Source organism: Camelina sativa, chromosome 7 (assembly GCF_030686135.1).
Source record: "Camelina sativa cultivar CO46 ecotype springtype chromosome 7, ASM3068613v1".
NCBI classification, from domain to species: domain Eukaryota; kingdom Viridiplantae; phylum Streptophyta; class Magnoliopsida; order Brassicales; family Brassicaceae; genus Camelina; species Camelina sativa.
In genome coordinates, this window is record NC_141886.1 from 18,448,565 (window position 1) to 18,466,375 (window position 17,811).

At 33.3% G+C, this 17,811-nt stretch overlaps 1 protein-coding gene, 1 long non-coding RNA gene and 1 pseudogene across 4 annotated transcripts; 2 read left to right on the plus strand and 1 right to left on the minus strand.

Moving 5' to 3' along the window:
* Positions 1–318: 318 nt before the first annotated feature.
* Positions 319–3,536, plus strand: LOC104701237 (uncharacterized; annotated as a pseudogene). The gene is made up of 5 exons (XR_015560774.1): positions 319–845; positions 1,016–2,687; positions 2,777–2,824; positions 2,954–3,038; positions 3,134–3,536. The product of XR_015560774.1 is annotated as an uncharacterized LOC104701237 (transcript).
* A 3,965-nt stretch (positions 3,537–7,501) lies between these two features.
* On the plus strand, positions 7,502–9,482 carry LOC104701239 (uncharacterized). 2 transcript variants are annotated; one of them, XR_015562866.1, is made up of 4 exons: positions 7,502–7,743; positions 7,820–7,886; positions 7,999–9,182; positions 9,261–9,482. It is a non-coding gene; the product is annotated as an uncharacterized LOC104701239 (long non-coding RNA). The 2 variants fall into 2 exon arrangements; XR_015562867.1 differs by lacking the exon at positions 7,999–9,182.
* Positions 9,483–9,743: 261 nt separating this feature from the next.
* On the minus strand, positions 9,744–12,379 carry LOC104701240 (putative serine/threonine-protein kinase PBL7). Its single transcript, XM_010416887.3, has 6 exons — positions 11,539–12,379; positions 11,199–11,456; positions 10,915–11,093; positions 10,753–10,832; positions 10,516–10,663; positions 9,744–10,240 (listed from the first exon to the last, which is right to left on the minus strand). Exons 1-6 carry the CDS (start codon positions 12,020–12,022, stop codon positions 9,896–9,898), a joined length of 1,494 nt encoding a protein of 497 aa, XP_010415189.1. The 5' UTR covers positions 12,023–12,379; the 3' UTR covers positions 9,744–9,895.
* Between the last annotated feature and the right edge of the window lie 5,432 nt (positions 12,380–17,811).

The window sequence follows — 17,811 nt, forward strand, 5'->3', positions numbered from 1 at the left end:
CACGTCATCATCATTATTTATTACCTTCTCATTTTTACATCAGAATCAGACAAAGAAGCAGTAGGATTCTCGAAAACTGCTTGTGTTATTCTTCGTTGCTGTTTTAATTGTAATGCCAAAACCAATTTTTGATTATCAATTACTTAGTCTAGAGGTAGGTAATAGCTCAGCAAATTCCAAAAAATGGTGGAACCGACATGATAGTTAGGTTTGTGGGTCATATTTATATAAAACTTTATTTCCAGTCAAGAGAGTCAACTCTCTATAGATATGCATGGTCTTTTTGTTGATCCTACTCCCACATAGCTCTCTAAATAGATCTGTGATCTTGAAGCTTTCCTCTCCATCCTAGTAATGGCTTCTTCTTCATCTTTACCTCTTTCGATTGCTTCACCTTGTTTGTCTTGAAACTGGGAACACTCTGTCTTTCCAAGCTTCCACGGGCCAGATGTACGAACAACTTTTCTCAGTCACGTGTTGAGAGAGTTCAAGGAAAAAGGAATCAGCCCGTTCATCGATAATAATATCAAGAGAGGAGAATCAATCGGTCCTGAACTCATACGGGCGATCAGAGGATCTAAGATTTTGATCGTCTTTCTCTCCAGGAGATATGCTTCTTCGTCGTGGTGTCTTGACGAATTAGTGGAGATCATGAACAAAACATTGGGTCAAACGGTGATGACAATTTTCTATAATCTAAATCCAACTGATGTAAAGAAACAGACGGGATATTTTGGGAAGGTTTTCGAAAAAACCTGTGAAGGAAAAACAGAGGAAAAGATTCAGACATGGAAAGAAGTTTTGGAGGGTGTGGCCACAATCGCCGGTTACCATTTCAGAAAGGGGTTCGTCCTCTTGATTTTCACTTGCTTTTAATATTTACAACACATCAAACGATATTATATCTTTGTTGCACTTGATATATATGCTAGGCAAGACAGAGTCATCACTTTTAAATTTGCATACAAGTTCTTAGAGGTTATTTATTAATATGATGTATATCTCTATTGGAAAGGTAACTAATCTCCAAAAGTTAGATCTTACGGAATGCTCACGTCTGGTAAAGTTGTCTATCTCTATTGGAAATGCAACTAATCTCCAAATATTATGTCTCAACGGTTGTTCAAGTCTAGTGGAGTTGTCTTTCTCTATTGGAAATGCAACTAATCTCCAAGAATTAGATCTGAGGCAATGCTCAAGTCTGGTGAAGCTACCTTCTTCTATTAGAAATGCAACTAATCTCCAAAAAATGTATGTCAAGGGTTGTTCTAGTCTGGTGGAGATGCCTTTCTCTATTGGAAATGTCATACTGATTTCTTCTAATTTCCTGACATTAGATCGAGAGGTTTGTTCAAGTCTAGTGGAGATGCCTTTCTCTATTGGGAATGTCATAGTAAATTGTTGTCTAGACAGTTGGGTGGATTTCCCGACGCGTGCTAGAGGTTATTTGGACTTCAAAGGATACTCAAGTTTGTTGCAAATCCCTTCTTTTATTTGGAATGCCATTGAGCTCGAGGGTTTAGATTTTAGTGGATGCTCAAGTTTTGTGGAAGTCTCGGCCTCTATTGGAAACCTTCACAAATTAGATTTCTTGGTTTTCAAAGGATGCTCCAAACTAGAGGTTTTCCCCGTCAACATCAATTTGAAATCTCTCAATAGACTTGATCTTAGTGGTTGTTCGTCGTTAAAAACTTTTCCTGAGATCTCCACAAATATAAGCTATCTCGATCTCAGTGGAACTGCAATAGACGAAGTGCCTTCATCAATCAGGACTTGGTATCGCCTTGAGGAACTCATACTCGAGGAATGCAAAAATCTCTTTTCTCCCACAGCTTCCACAATCCTTATGGTTACTAAATGCGGTAAACTGTGAGTCATTAGAGAGGCTAGATTGCTTCTGTAGAGTTTCATATTTTTCTAACTGCTTCAAACTAAATAAAGATGCGAGAGATCTCATCATCCAGTCATCCACGTCTTACAGCGTCGTCTTACCCGGTAAAGAAATCCCTACATACTTCACTCATCGAGCTAACGGAGGTACTTGCCTAGTATTGAAGTTGAACGAGAGGCCTTTCCCTTCTAAATTGAAATTTAAGGCTTGCATTTTGCTGGTTAGTAAGAATGACATTAAAGAGAGTGATGAGGGAAATGAGGTTGAAGTTGGTGAAGGGGAGGAGAATGACGGTGAAGATGGTGGTGATAGGGAGGATGATGTTGAAGATGCTGATGATGAGGAGAATGACGTCGAAGATGGTGATGATGAGGAGAATGACGTCGAAGATGGTGATGAGGACAATGTCATGGAATATGGTGATGAGGAGAATGACATTGAGGATAGTGATGAGGATAATGGCGTTGAAGATAGTGATGAGGAGGAGCATGACGTTGAAGATAGTGATGCGGACAATGACAGTGAATATAGTGAGGATGACGGGGTGTCTGAAACTGTTCAAATTGTGGACAAACATAATAGAAGCATTGGTATATGCAATTCACCATACCACTATCTACATAACTCTTTCGCTGAGCATTTGTACATCTTCGAATTTGACGCATATGTACATGTGATTTCACACGAGCTTTTCATTAAATTCTCGATCGACGGAGACGAATTGGTTGTAAAAGAATGTGGGGTTAATTATGAAGACTGTGAAGCTGACAGTTTAAATACAGAGAAGAGAAGAATGGTGAGGCAGTTCCTTCTTGAACACTATTCCTACTTGCACTGTATGTCTATGAAATTTATGAATAAATGTGATTCAATAATTTGTTACAGGATGACAATGGAGATTCTTCGGCGATTACTGATATCTCCAAGTACACAGTTGAGTTTCTATTAATACTGTATCTTGATATTTAATGTTGTTTGCAGCTTTCACTTGCTTAATTTTGGATCATATCTTTTAGACATATATTTCTCATCACTCCTCTTTTTTTTTTTTTCTTTGTATAGAATAATTCTGAAACTGGTTGTTCCAAGTCCAAGGTTACTGAGATGAGTTTGGAGAAAAACGTTATCAAAGCCACACATGAACATGGTATTACGAATCTCTCTCTATCTAAGTATGAAGTAAAACGTTGTAACATTTGACTTTCTGAAATTTTGTTTTTGCTTTTTATATATTACTCTCAGGAGAAGAAAATACGGTACATATAGCGAATGCACTCATCTCTTCTGAGATAAGTGTTTTCCCTTCAGTGGTTGGGATCAGTGGAGTCTGTGAAGCTGAAGAAAACGTAAATGGAAATAGTAGTGTAGAGAAAAAGAAGAGAAAAAAACAAATTCCCACCATTGACACGGAAAGAACTTCAGAGGTCGGGAACAATGGAGACTGTGAAGCCAATAAAGAAGTATGTGAAAATGACAGTGCAAAGATAAAGAGGAGAAGAGTATCTTTTTTATTATAGATATTGTTGCTTTGTAATTGGTTTGACAATATCAAACTAAATCATAATCATTGAACAATGGTGGCATCAAAAGAATTTGTTACATTACCAATAACTTTTAGTTAAATTATGGATATGGAGTAGATAAATCTATCTATATATAATTAGATTAGTACCCGCTCCATCCGCAGGTTTTAAAATTGTCTACTAAAATAAAATTTTAAAAGAATATATTTTTTTTTGTAAATAAAATATATTTTCTAGAAATTCATATATAAATATTCTTAGTTAGAGATAAGCTTTTACTTTAATACACTAATTTTTATTTTTATATTTTAAAGTTATTGCGATTATTACAATAATCTAACCACCAAAACTTTTTTCAAATATTAATTATTACGAATAGTATTACGGGAGGTCAAACCCACGACCAAGCAGAGGAGTAGCTAGTCAATCAAGGACCAATATTGTCAAATTCAAAAACGTTCCGCAACTTATTCATGTTTTACATGGAGTTAATCCAACAAAACGTCATCTTATTAGAATCCACATACATTTTTATAATATGTTTTACCACTAAAAATATGTTCTTACATCCAAAAATATTTTATTGTTAAAGTTTGCTCTTTGTCACCACTTATAAATGACGTCGTGAAACAAATTAAACCAATTTTTGTTCATTTACTTTCAATTTGACGTACTTCCTTTTAACCACTTGTTTGTGACAGTTTTTTATAACCATTAAAATATTTCTTTAAAATTGTTTACTCAAAAAATATTGTGGATAAAAATCAAAAAAAATATCTACGCGATTGCATTGAGTTTATGACCAACCCAATAAGATTTGAAAAATTGAAAGATAGTTAATTTGACATAATAAAAATAAAAATTGAAAATTATAAGCACGATGATATAAAAGTCTTATATAATTTAGAGATATAAAATAGAAACTAAAAAAAAATTTAAAAATACTACAACATTAATTTAAATATCCTTAAAAAATCTTATATATCCTTAACTGAAGAAAAAAATTCAAAATAATATAAATAGATATTTTAAAATCATTACGAATTTCTAATAAGAAATCAAATTTAAATAGATAATATAACTAAAAACTAAAAATACTACAACATATTAAATTATAATATTAAAGAAAGAATAAACAAATATTAATAGTGTGTAGATTTACTTTTTACAATAGGTTTAGAACTTTTACTTTTTACTTTTTAGTTTTTTTGTAATGTTTTAGTAAATTTAGAATTGACTCATGTCAACATTTTATCGATAAAAGTAACACGTGTCACAATCTTGTTAATGAGTAACTTTGACATCAAGCTTTATATAATAAGATATCAAACCGACTTTTAAGGGTCAATTCAAATCTAACAGATGAGATTGTTTTTGTTATCTTATCTAACGGTTTAGATTTGTTAATGTCCTCAAAAGTTGCAATGTATTGATCCAACAATTGTATTTCTTCGTCATACCCCTATATTTGATTATTCACACATCTTAATTTTACACACTTTTTTGTTTCGCATCTCTTATTTTTTTGCACATTTTTGTTTCACACCTCTTTGTTTTTATATATAGAGATTTTTATGGACTTTGAAAAAAAAATTTATTTCTCTCAGTATTGTTTCACACCTCCGAATTTCTAAAAATCTAAGTATTGCTTTTTTCAATTTATTAATCGATGTTGATTCACTCATCTTTCTTAAAATCTGAACTGTTTTATTTCTTGATTCAATTATCCAATCTTTCTTTGGTGTCATTTTCCATCTTATACCCACATGGATCATCTCTGCGAAACATTAATCTAGGTAATTTTGTAACTTCTAATTTTTCATAGATCTATCTTTTAAGCTAATGTGGTTGGTTGTAAGTTGTAACTATGAGATCTCTCACCCTGCTTCTCTTATTATTTTTTTGTAAATTTTGACAGAATAATGATTTGAATTTTTCTTTACGTGAATATCTTCCAAAATTGATAATCTGACTAAGATTCGGCAAACCTAAATTGTTAGCATTTTTCTCTTATTATCATTGAATCGATTTTTGTATTTACAACAAAATTATTATTTAATTAATTTGATTTTCTTGGGTTTGAGGATATTGTTGATTCATGTTAGACATTGTTTCTGAATTTCATACTATACAATTAAAGGATTACAATAAAAATTTCACTCGAAACAAGAATTAACAATGTTCATGATTTAAAGTTTGTCGACATCCTAGTATATATAATTGAAGATGGCGATGGTAAACAAAAGTTTTTAAAAATCAATTACTAAAAATTGAAAAGATAATGTATATGAATAAAGTAAAATCTTTGTTCATTGGGTGAACGAATGAGTATTTAGAAAAATACATGACATTATATATGAATGTTTACACTATAGTGTTTATAAACTCGGTAAACTTGCATTCTATATGAAATGGTGTTATGTTCGTATCAACATATAATCATAAAAGATATCAATAATTAGGTCAACCTTGAAATTAACTTCAAAGATTTTAAGAAAATGTTTTCAATATATATGAATAAGAAAGAAGGCCCCTTTATCCTATAAGATACATGCCACCGTCACCATTGTGACAGACATCCAGAAAGACTATCTCCTCCGGTTCCTTAACGTTTCTCGTAAGAGTTAGCAAAAGTTACGAAGACAAATTAATAAGTATCAAATCCCCAAAACATCAAAATAAAAGGATCATATATATTTTTTGTATACTTTTATGTTCTATCTATTATCAAGAAACTTTTTTTTGTGCAAATGTATGTGTTTGAATAATTATTTACAGTTTGATTTGTGGATCTTGGAGTGTGAAAAACTTGTTTTTGTCGGACAAGCTTCATTCTAATACCAATTATATATGTCAAGTTGTGGTTATAAGGTGATACTGACCATTTGACAAATTTTGTTGCGTCTTTTGTTTTAGGGTATGTTGGCATTATAGTACATTTTGGAAACTTAATTAGTGTTTTAGTACATATACTATTTATAATTGGGAAAATATGTGAGAGAATGTTTGTGTATGAGTGTGTGTGTGAGATAGGAGAATTATATAGGACTCCTTTGTGAAATTGAAAAATTGTGATAATTATTTAAATAATTGTTAATATAATCTTTTTTTAGAAAAAATTTCAGATACAAAAAAATCTATATTTTTTTCTTTATAATTTGATATGCATTTTGTTTAATAAGTTTTAAATATATTCTATACATTTTTTTACCCGTACATTTAATAAAGTGTACGGATGTTTGTACACATTATTAAGTGTCTGTACACATTATTAAGTGTACGGATGTTTGTACACCTTATTAAATGTACAAATATCTGCACATCTTGTTAAATGTACTCATGTCTCTACACATTATTAAGTGTATAGATGTAATGTGTACACTTAGTAATGTGTAGAGACATTTGTACACTTAATAAAGTGTGCAGATATTTATACATTTAATAAGGTGTACAGATATATCCGTACACTTAATTATGTGTACGAATACAAAATTTGTAAAAAAATATTTAACATTATCAAATAAAATCATCAAACAAAATACATATCAAATTATAAAGAAAAAATATAGATTTTTATATATCTGAAATTTTTTAAAAAAAAAAATCATATTACCAAAATATTTTAATAAATATCTTATTCCCTATTTCTCTCTCAAGCATACACCATCTCATTTCTCTTTCTCTCTCACAATTTTATCTCACAAACATTATATTTCACAAGTGAAACCCTAACTATTTCTCTAATTATAAATAGTGCATGTACTACATTTCTGATTAAGTTTAAAAAATGTACTAAAATGCCAATAATCTCTTTGTTTTATGATTATGAACCAAACCGGAAGAATAGGATCTTTCAAAAGCCAAACCGGTAAAATAAAAATCTAAACCGGGTTTATCAGTACAACACTACAAGAAACACGTTAAATAACGTCGGTTCTTTTAAGTTAGTTCTTCAACCGACGTTAAATGTTAGAATGGAACGGATATATTAACATCATTTGCTTAACCGACGTTAACATTTATTTTATTTTCTAAAAGTTTTCAATTTGTGAATGGATAAGTTTCCAGAAAATGAAAAGGCCCAAACAAGCCCAACATGAAACAAAAGAAAAAAACCGATAAGGTCTTCAAATTAATCAAGCTTCTTCTCGTTTCTCAACCCAGAAAACACAGAGCAATCAAAATCAAAATCAAAATCATGGGGTTTTTCGTTTTTATGCATTTCTAACTGATTAAAATCACTCATCAGTCTCAAGTCTCAACGAATCCCAAATCCCTCACCGATTTCATCAATTTCGATTTGAAAAGTTTTCTGCAACTCCATAAGAGGTTAGTAAGGTTTGAATTTGTTGTGTTATTGACGAAATATGTCGATTCTAACAATGATTATGAATTTTGGTTGAAGGATTCGTGAAGATATTTAGGATCGATTTTTCAGCTTTGGTGAATCTCTCTGAAATTTGAAATTTAAGGTACCATTCACTTGTCTACATCTAGATTGAGTGTTGAGCTTTGTTTTTATACGATTTAGCTGCTACTTTGTTTCTTATATGTTCCCGTTTAATACTTGTGTTCAATGGAAAGTGAAAAATGTTAGATTAAGGGTGATTTAATCTGTCATGGTTTTCTACCTGCGTATACAAATTGGTATCTCCATGGCGGAGAAATAGATTTGCAAGAGCAAACAGTGAGATTAGAACCTGAATCTGATGGTGGTCACGCTGAAAACCCAATTATGAATCTGCTTGAAGATGTTTTCCCAGATATGAATAATAACTTTGATGAATCTACAAGTGTTCCTGTGGAGGATCATTCAAAGCAAAAGGAGGCATTTGATGATTTGTTTTCAGACTGTAATGAAGCTTTATATGAGGGGTGCCACACATTCAGCAAGTTATCATTTATGATTAAGCTGTATCACATCAAGTGTATGTCTAGGATAAGTGACAAAGGAATTTCACTGCTAATTGATCTCTTGAAGGAAGCTTTTGAGCATGCAAAGCTGCCAGGTTCATTTAATGATATGAAGAAGATAATACATAAGTTAGGATTTAACTATGAGACTATTCATGTGTGTCCCAATGACTGCATGTTGTATTGGGGAGATGATGCGTCTAGAAACACATGCAAAATCTGTGAAAAATCAAGGTGGAAGACATCTACAACAGTTAATGATACAGAGGAGCATATAACATCAATGGCTTCAAGTTTAGAAATATAGAAAGGGAGCAAGACCTAAGAACTCAGAATAGTGGAATTTTTGTCTCAGCTGAAACCATTAGTTATGCTAGTTCACGTGATCTTAATCCTAGAGCCGGAGATGTTTCGTACTATGGGAAATTAACTGAAATTCTGGAATTGAACTACTATGACTCATTTAGAGTTATATTATTCAAATGTAAATGGGTTGATACTCGTTATGCTAGAGGGTATAAGAAAGATGATTTTGGTCATACTATGGTAAATTTCTCTCGTTTAATTCACACTGGAAATGGTGAAGAAGATGAGCCTTATGTCCTGGCTTCTCAGGCAAGATTGGTTTACTATGTGGAAGATCCACAAGAAAAAGAATGGAGTGTTGTTGTACACGTCCAACCAAGAGACTTGTATGATATGGGTGATCCTACTATTTCAGATGAAATTCCTCCTGAAGTTATCATTGAAGAATCTCATCCTCCTGTTCAAAGTTCAATGATTATATCTGATAATATTTCTAATATTAGATTAGTGAGGCAAATAGAAGATCTTGAAAATATAAGAGGTTTCAGGTATGTGGATTACATTATAGCAACTCTATGTGTTGTTTTCTTTACTATGGTCTTTTGTTGATTCATATCTTTTTCCAGTGGCATATCCTCAGGTGGGTGTTGACGTAATGCTAGACTCATGATACGTGCTTATCTCCAATCCGAATGCAGATGTAAATTGGTCACTTCTTTCAAAGACCACAGTTTAAAACCTTGAAGAGCAGATGGGCAGATTGTGATTTCTTTTTGAGGATGTTTATATTTTTCAGAACTAAGTTGTATCATGTAAACAAAGTTTATCAATGAAAGAAAGTTTCTATACACGGCAATTGTCTTTCTTAATTTTAGTTTCCTGTGATTTTTTATTTATATAATAAATAAATATAATAAACTAATAAACTGGTAATAAAACAAAGGCAGATAACGTCGGTTAATTTAGTGACATTAACTATTTCGTATGGTGTCAGTTTATTAACTGACGCTAATAATTAGAGAACTGACGCTAATTTTACGTCGTTAAAGTTTACGTCGTTTAAACAACTGAAGTAAATTACTTTTACGGTAAACGCTAACACGTCAATATAATTAAGTCGGTTAAATACCGACGTTAACCTCTAAACCAACTGACGTTAAATGGCGTCTTTTTTGTAGTGAGTAAACATTTACATGCTACACGTACCATCTTCTTTATAGTTTTATGAAGTTTGTTACCATTTTCGGGACTGTTACCTTCACTACAAAAGATCATCATCTTCAAATTCCGGTACTCCGAGCATCGCCAGAGCAAGATGACTCTTCATCTCAGAATTTGTCCGTTGAAACTGCGGATAACAGTCCATTATACCCGGAAGGTTTGATTTCTTCCGGCTTGAAAACGTCCTTAGCTCTATCCCTTCACAGCCTTTTAGGATTGAAACTATCTCCTTCATCCCCGGTCGTTGCGATTCCTCGTTGATCACACACGCGGCTGCAGCTCGGATCATACGCTCCATCGAAGCTGTGTTTTTTCTTGTACATTTTAGCCTTGGATCAAGCAACTCCTCTATAGCTTCAATCCCTCTATGCAACAACGGTTTTGCCTACACAAAAACATAAAAACCAATCCTTGTTTTGTCATAAACCGTTTACATTTTAACCAGAATTTGTAGCTCAACCAGGCTTGACCAAAACCCCGAGTTACAAAATTGAAAAGAATGTATTGAGAAGCATTTATTTCTTGGTTGGAAATTAGAATCCCCTTTCCATTTTTGGGAAAAAGGGGCTTGTGGAATTTTAGTGCTACAACTAGCTTAAGTCAATGGGTTTGGTTTACTACTAGTTAAAAGAAAGAAACAAAAATAAGATAAAGACTTACCCAAACTACCAAATTTTCTTCACCAGATGGTCTTCTTGCTTCAATTGGTTTTCGACCAGTTATTAGCTCAAGCAACACGACTCCAAATGCGTAAACATCGGTCTTATCAGATATTTTGCCGTGTTGGAAATACTCAGGAGCTAGATAGCTGCAATAAATTTTCCAAATTGTTTAAAACTTTTCGATCCATAAAAATGACTTCATGATCATCAAAAAGTTTTCAAGTTAGTTAGATACCCAAAAGTTCCTTTCACGGTCTTACAGAGGAAAGGAACCGAAGGTGCAGCGGTCCAAGTCGCCAGGCCAAAATCACACAACTGAAAGATGAACTCGAATAATGAATACAGAACACACTTATGCTGATAAAATTACCAAAATGTGGTTCAAAGTCTCTTTTACCTTTGGAATTTTGTTTGAGGAAAGAAGAATATTTGAGGGTTTGATGTCTCTATGCACAACACATTGCTCCGTTCCATTATGTAAATACGCTATGGCATCTGCAATACCTAAGGCAACCTTGTACCTTGTTGACCAAGGCAGACACAAGGGACTCATCCTACCTTTCTTCTTCTTTTTATCTAATTTGGAACCAAGTAATATAAAACGACTCAATATAAAACCCGTCAATCTATACACAACTTTGCAATCCAATGATAAAGAATGAGAGGAGGTATTGTAATTACCATGTAAAAAGCGTTCAAGGCTGCCACCAGAGACAAACTTGTACACCAAGAAAAGCCCTTGATCGGGATCGATACAGAACCCTAGCAAAGGCACAACGTTAGGGCAATGAAGAGAGCTTGCAATCATCAATTCTCTGCAAAACGACTTTGGAGATTCTTTATCTTTCTTATCAAGTCTTTTGATGGCCACGGCTTTACGCCAAATCCCGATTCTTCCCTTAAACACATAGCTACAAGCTCCTCTTCCCAACACCCTCCCTAACCAATTTCAACACAGATTTAACATATCAAATTACTAAAAACACACAAAGGAATTTTTTAGGGTTTAGCTAGGGTTTACGTTTTGAGAAACTGCGCGTGGCGGCGAGGAGTTCACTGTAGCTGAATCTGACCAAAGTATTGGTCACCGGAGAAATACTCTTCTCCAACGAAACAGCTCTAGACCAATTCATATCATCCTTTGATTCTAGTCCTGTCTCATTCTCCAGATTCACAAACAGAACCGTCTCTGATCCTTCAGAAACCGGCAAATCCCGATAAGACGACGAAGGGTGCTCTTTTTTCGTCTTATCCAACTCCACTAGCGAGAAAAGACTAAACCTAAATGAAGACTGCAACGAATGTGGCTCTGAGTCTATAAGCTTCGGAACCGGCTCTGTTTCTTCCAAGAGCCAAGCTTTGTTGTCCTCACGAGAGCTGGTTCGAGGAAGAAGGAAACAACCAAAACCCAAATCAAGAACCATTCTTTTCAAACGAGTTTTGCTTTCTTGATCGTTTTCTTGAGAATTTGTCTCCGGGTCTCTTTGATTAACACAAAAACCCATTCTAAAGAAAATGAAAAAAAAAAAAAAGCAGAGAGAAAGTGACAAGAACAATTCTCTTTTAAATTTGTTGAAATGTGTAAAGTGAGTTCTTTGGATTTTAGAAATCAAAAATATTTTGTTCAAGAAGAAGAAGAATTATATCGTCAATGTATTGTTGGTGTGATGTTTGAGCACGAAAAGACGAGGGGAAAAAATAATAATTGTGAATTAAATTTAAATTCTTTTTTGAATAATTGGTTAGGATCACAGTTGGAGGATATAATTGGGTGTGATTAATTATTTGAAATATTGTTAGAGCGATTAATTCATATTTTAATAGAAGAAGATTAGTTGGTAAAGTTGTTGTTTAAATTGCTCAAAGAAGGGCAAGACCATAGCCGACGACCACAAAATAGGTTTCTTTTGTGTGAAAGAAATTGGAGATGTTGATGTCTGTCTGTTCATTTTCTCTATTGATGTTACGAGTAAATGATCTTTATAGCTATTCTACATCATAATAATAATAATACTTAGAGGAATCGATAGTGAAAGATACCTACAAGCTTGATAGAAAATAGAGTTAAGAAATCTTACTTCTAAAAGTAAAGAACAATTTATCTAAAAATGGAATAGAAAGACCAGCAGCTGCTTTAAACATCTACACTATACAAAAGTAGAGTTTAAATCTTCTAACCTAAACCATACAGGTAGGAAGCAACAACAATTAAAATCCCAATATAGAAAAAAAAAAAAAAAAACTGATGAGTGCCATAATGCCGTAATATTCGATCGTTTGCGTTTAGTAAAATTGTCTGGTTAACATTAACTTATGTTTTTTAAATAGTGCTAGGTTAAGAGGTTAAGGGATGGTCTAGTAACACTTCTGTACCCGAAAATTTATCGAGATCAATGACAGACGACCATCTGTACGTAGTCAGGCTAGCTACTAAAATCAGATTTGGAGAGAGGATTTGAGAAGAAATGGAATAAAGATAGGAACTTAGGAGGCAATGGAAATGAGTCAACACTTAGAGGACAATATATGGAGATCATAAAAGAAAAAATAAAAAAATAGAGATAGAGAATTGAAGGAGCAATTGAGCAAATGACCGAGAAGGACGAAAGAGATCGGACTATTGCCAAGTTCGTCCGCACACAAACGAGGGTATTTCTAGCAATTATATTAGTTTTTAAAAAGTTGTCGTTTTTGAATCTAGCCACTATATAAATTAGCGATTTCAAATTATGATCGCTGGTCGTTGAACCAGCGACAAGTAAACGAACAACTTTTAGATAAAACTTAAATGAACATGGCCTAAGATGATATTCAAAAAACATTTTCTTAGGTTCAAAGAAATCTAGATAAAACTTAAGAAGGTGAGACTATATATATTGGAATTGGAAGGAAAAAAATAGAAGACGAATACGCATAGAAACATATATCTATTTGCGGGTACGTACAAAAAGCAAGATTTGATGCTTGTTTGGTTGCTTACTTAAAGTCTTGTATATGTTCCCTTTATTTTGGATTGACTTTTTTTTTTTTGCATAAAATCCAAAAAAAAAAAATTGATTGCTACATCTATGTGACCCTTTCAAAGATTCAAGTCCATGAGTCATAAGTACAACTAACTAGAGAATAACCATCATGTAAAAATTTTGTAACAATCATTTCCACTTAAGAATTTATAATTTCTTGCAGAATCTATAGATCATCACATTATAAATTCTTAGATGAATCTTCATTTTTTTTATTAGGTAAATTGTAGAATAATGCATATGCATGCCTCTTGGTGACTTTACAGAGTCTCTATATCACAAATCCCAATAATAGTATAAATCCCAATATCAAAACACATCTTATCTTCTGCAACTAATTGAACGGTTTAAATGTGTATTCATGATTTTTGCTCGTTTGCATTATTAATCGAGCTTAATGTAGTAAGTACAGATTTATGGTATTAGACCATGATTTTTTTATTATGTCCAAGTCCCTGTATTTATAGAACACTTCTATGTTATGATACTTGGAGCAACCCCAACTAAATGCAAACAAAACAGGATTTAATTCATAACAGAACATTTTGCCTACTAGGCCTGACGTACCCATCGATGGAATGCCATACGTACAATATTAGACACTTTTCCTTCTTTTTTTTAATTATTAAAAGATTCTGAGTCAAGCTCTACTTTTTCTCGGAGATCAAAGTATTTGATATGGTGCTTTTCTAAGTATGATTCGAACGGACCACCTCGGTTTTGTAGTTTTTACTAATTAAGCTATCTCTGGGTAAAATTTGGGTATTTCAATTATTTTTGGCCAAATTTATGTCAAATTAAGTAAATTTCAGTTTTTTATTTTTTTCAGATAGTTATGTAGATTGTGATTATTGAGATTCAAGATTTTTAGATGAGTAATCAAACTTTCCCGTATCTGTTTTTGCCTTTTTTTCTCCCAGACACGAGAATCGAGAAACCCTCAACACTGCCTTTCTTCCGCGAAGGAAAACTTTGCCGGCATCGGGACATAACCCAACTTCTTCCTCTTATTTCATGTACTATCTGTTTCTTCTTCTTCTTAATTTTAGTTATGCTTTCGTTTCTTTTGAACCCATCTCGAACCCCCACCAACCACATGCACCAAATAGCCGAATCTAAATCCAAAGAGGTCAGTTGTTGGTCGGAGCTTCGCAACTCTTACATGCTACCTACCTCTTTCTCGGAAAAGGTATCCGATGAACCAGCAACCTTCAGATCTAGGTGCTCGACCCACCAAGAAGAGATCTCAGACCAGGTATGGGCGATGGCAGGAGCTGATCTCCTTGGACCATCATTTGTGTCTTGCATGGTGGAGTCGTTGACGGCACACGACGGCCATCTCACCTTGGTTTCTCCCTCGAGTATCAGAGATCTTGAGATCCCTGTGTTCTCTCCCGATGCCTCTAGCCCCGCTATGAACCCTCACCCAACATCCTCCCCTGCGTCGGAGTTGCTTGACCCACTGAATCAGATGTCGTCTCAAACTGGCCGCCGCTTGAACAACCCTCTGCCCCCGTTTGGAAAACTAGGGTTTCCATTGAAAGACCTACCAATTCTCGGCCCATTAAGGCATGTGAGCTCATTAACACAAGGTGTTCCACAAGAGCTTTCTTCGCATTTATCCAGGTTTGATCGGAAATCAAATCTCTCCCATTCTAGTCAACCTTTGTGTAGATTTATGGAACCTTTTGTTCGAAGACTGCATTTGGATAATAAACTACCATTGTTACTAGCTTGGTTAAAAATTTCTCTAGACAACCTATTGTTAGTATCACCTAGGGATTCTGCCTTTGGAGTTAGCAGCTTGAATACAATCAGCATTATGATCCAGTCCATACGTAATTGTGGTTACCGATGTGTCTTCAGGCTCCCTTCATTAACCAGCCTTATCCTTGAGCCCGTTAAACCGTTTCTCATCAACTTTTTGAAGTTTCCTCCTAAGAACCTAAAGACTAGTGGCATTATGACCTCAACTCAATGTAGTGGGGGTTACCACAACACCTTCAAGCGTTTCTCTTATGAACCTAAACCTGCTACCAACCCTTTAACTATCCTCAGTCAGAACACTTTTAACCTTGTTCAAACCTTTGGCAAAGCTCTCCTTCGGGTAGACATCCTCACTCCGATAATGCTCTCAGCTTTAGCTTTCTCAACGCCGCTTGGTCTTCTATCCAAGACAGTGGCTATCTCTTCATCCATCGAAGTATTCATGGAAGAAGCATCGTTATTCCTTGACTTCACAGGCTCCAACTCCCTTGCAAGGAATTGGTTCATAGCTCTCAAGTCTACAATCTCGCTGACCCTTATCTACCTATTTGTCTTTGTTGTATTGGCTGCTTTTCTTTGTTGTATCTTAAACAATGATCCTTATGTTGTATGTTGTGTTCTGTGTTAATGGAATGAAGCATATGTTTGTCCCAAAAAAAAAGAGATTCAAGATTTTTATAGAATTTTTTAAGGTTTACGGTATTTATATTAGTGGATTTGTAAAGTTCTGAGTGACTTTTAGTTTCAAATAATAATTATCTTAAAAACTGATGTTTTAATTAATAGAATACAAAATCCAATTATTAAGTATTTGATCAACACTTTCAATAGTAGATTTAGATTTTTTTTAAAAACTATAGTTGAAAAAGGAGGAGATGTGGAAAAGGGTTTACCCTAGGAATGAACCTAAGTATTTTTTTTAATTAATTTTACTATATTATTTCACTATAAGTTAAGTTAGAACTCCATTAACTTTTACAGATTAGTTTACAAGTTATATAAGTTTGGGCTTCTAAAATATTGGCATAAGAAAATCTCTATCTCTCAGATTTTGAGCCTTTGGGTTTGGGGGCTTTGTTGTCTCTATCTTTTTGGTCGGTCCATAAGGTTTCTAAACTAAAAATGAATTTCTCAAGTACAAACATGCTTAAACAAACTAATTTCAGCTAAAAACTAATTGATTAAATATAATAAATAGATAAGTTTAAATAATCATAATTACAGTACATAATTTACAAAGTTAAATGGGTAAGTGTTAACCGGTTTAGGTGGATGCAAAATGAAATTAATTATTTTCCAATAAAGTGAGATAGTACCAAAATAAACCATTCCAATGTATGACTTGAAATTAATAAATCTATTTAAACCATTGTAAAAATAATGGTTTAGAGATCTAGTTATGGTAACTTTCCGGTTAAATGAAAAACAAAACTTGAGAAAGGATTTTCTGTTAAAAAAACTCTTAATTTTTTTATTGTTGTAAATTTACCCTTAACTTACAAAACAAAATCAGATCAAACCCATAAAGTCTAATTTAACCTGCAATATAACCATTGGCCACCATTTAAAAAAATAAAATAATATAAAAATATATCAAATCGAAAATTTCCACTAATGAGATGGTCTTACGATCTCTACAAAAATACATATAATTTTTTAACGTATATTAAATTCAACTTCATAGATTCAATCTACCATTTTTTTTTTTTTGACAGCAATCTACATTTTTCATACGTTGCAAAATATATATATATATATATATATCATTTGGAAGGTAAACATGACCACGTCTCGTACTAGAGTTCCACTGAAAGCAAAGAAGACTGTTTTACCATGTTTGGGTCGGTCCCTAATCCAAAGAAGGGACGACGATCCGGAACTAGAAAAGTTTGATCCGAAGATATTAACGAAAATAAAGTAAAATACAATTATGTTAGATGGAGTATATTACTCCTAACTCCTAAGTCGACGTGTCGGCTAAAGAAATGAAAGTAAGAAGCAGCTTCATACGGGAAAAAAATGAATCATGGAAACAAAAGATAAACAATAAAAATGAATCATCGAAACAATTGATATATTAAAATTTGATCATCATATTCATATATGTGGGAATCAAAAAGACGTGTAGATTAGCGTAAGATACGGCGATGCTTTTGCTTCTCTCTTAATTAACAAATATTTTTTGGGGTTATAAGTCTCAGTCCATTAATTTCACCTTACTGCCAGCTAACAATCCCGATGAGTTTACTCATAAATATTGTAATACAAAACTTTAATTTACAAATTCATTCATTTTTAATTTTTATTTCACTCAAAAAGATAATGATGTATATATGATATGAGATCCATAATTTTCCCCCGATATTTAGATTTTTTCCTACCCAAATTTTAAATTGAATTTTTAAGTTTTACAGTGCTGTATGTGTATCATGTGCTTTTTTTTACAGCGCCAAAATTAATCACTAAACCTACATACAATGAAAATAACTTAATGATAGCTTTTG

Coding starts and splice junctions, on each gene's coding strand:
- LOC104701240 (XM_010416887.3), bottom strand. CDS start 12,022: ATGGGTTTTTGTGTTAATCAAAGAGACCCGGAGACAAATTCTCAAGAA. Junction 10,664..10,752: donor ACCGTGAAAGGAACTTTTGG/GTATCTAACTAA, acceptor AATTTATTGCAG/CTATCTAGCTCCTGAGTATT. Junction 10,241..10,515: donor AAGAAAATTTGGTAGTTTGG/GTAAGTCTTTAT, acceptor GTTTTTGTGTAG/GCAAAACCGTTGTTGCATAG.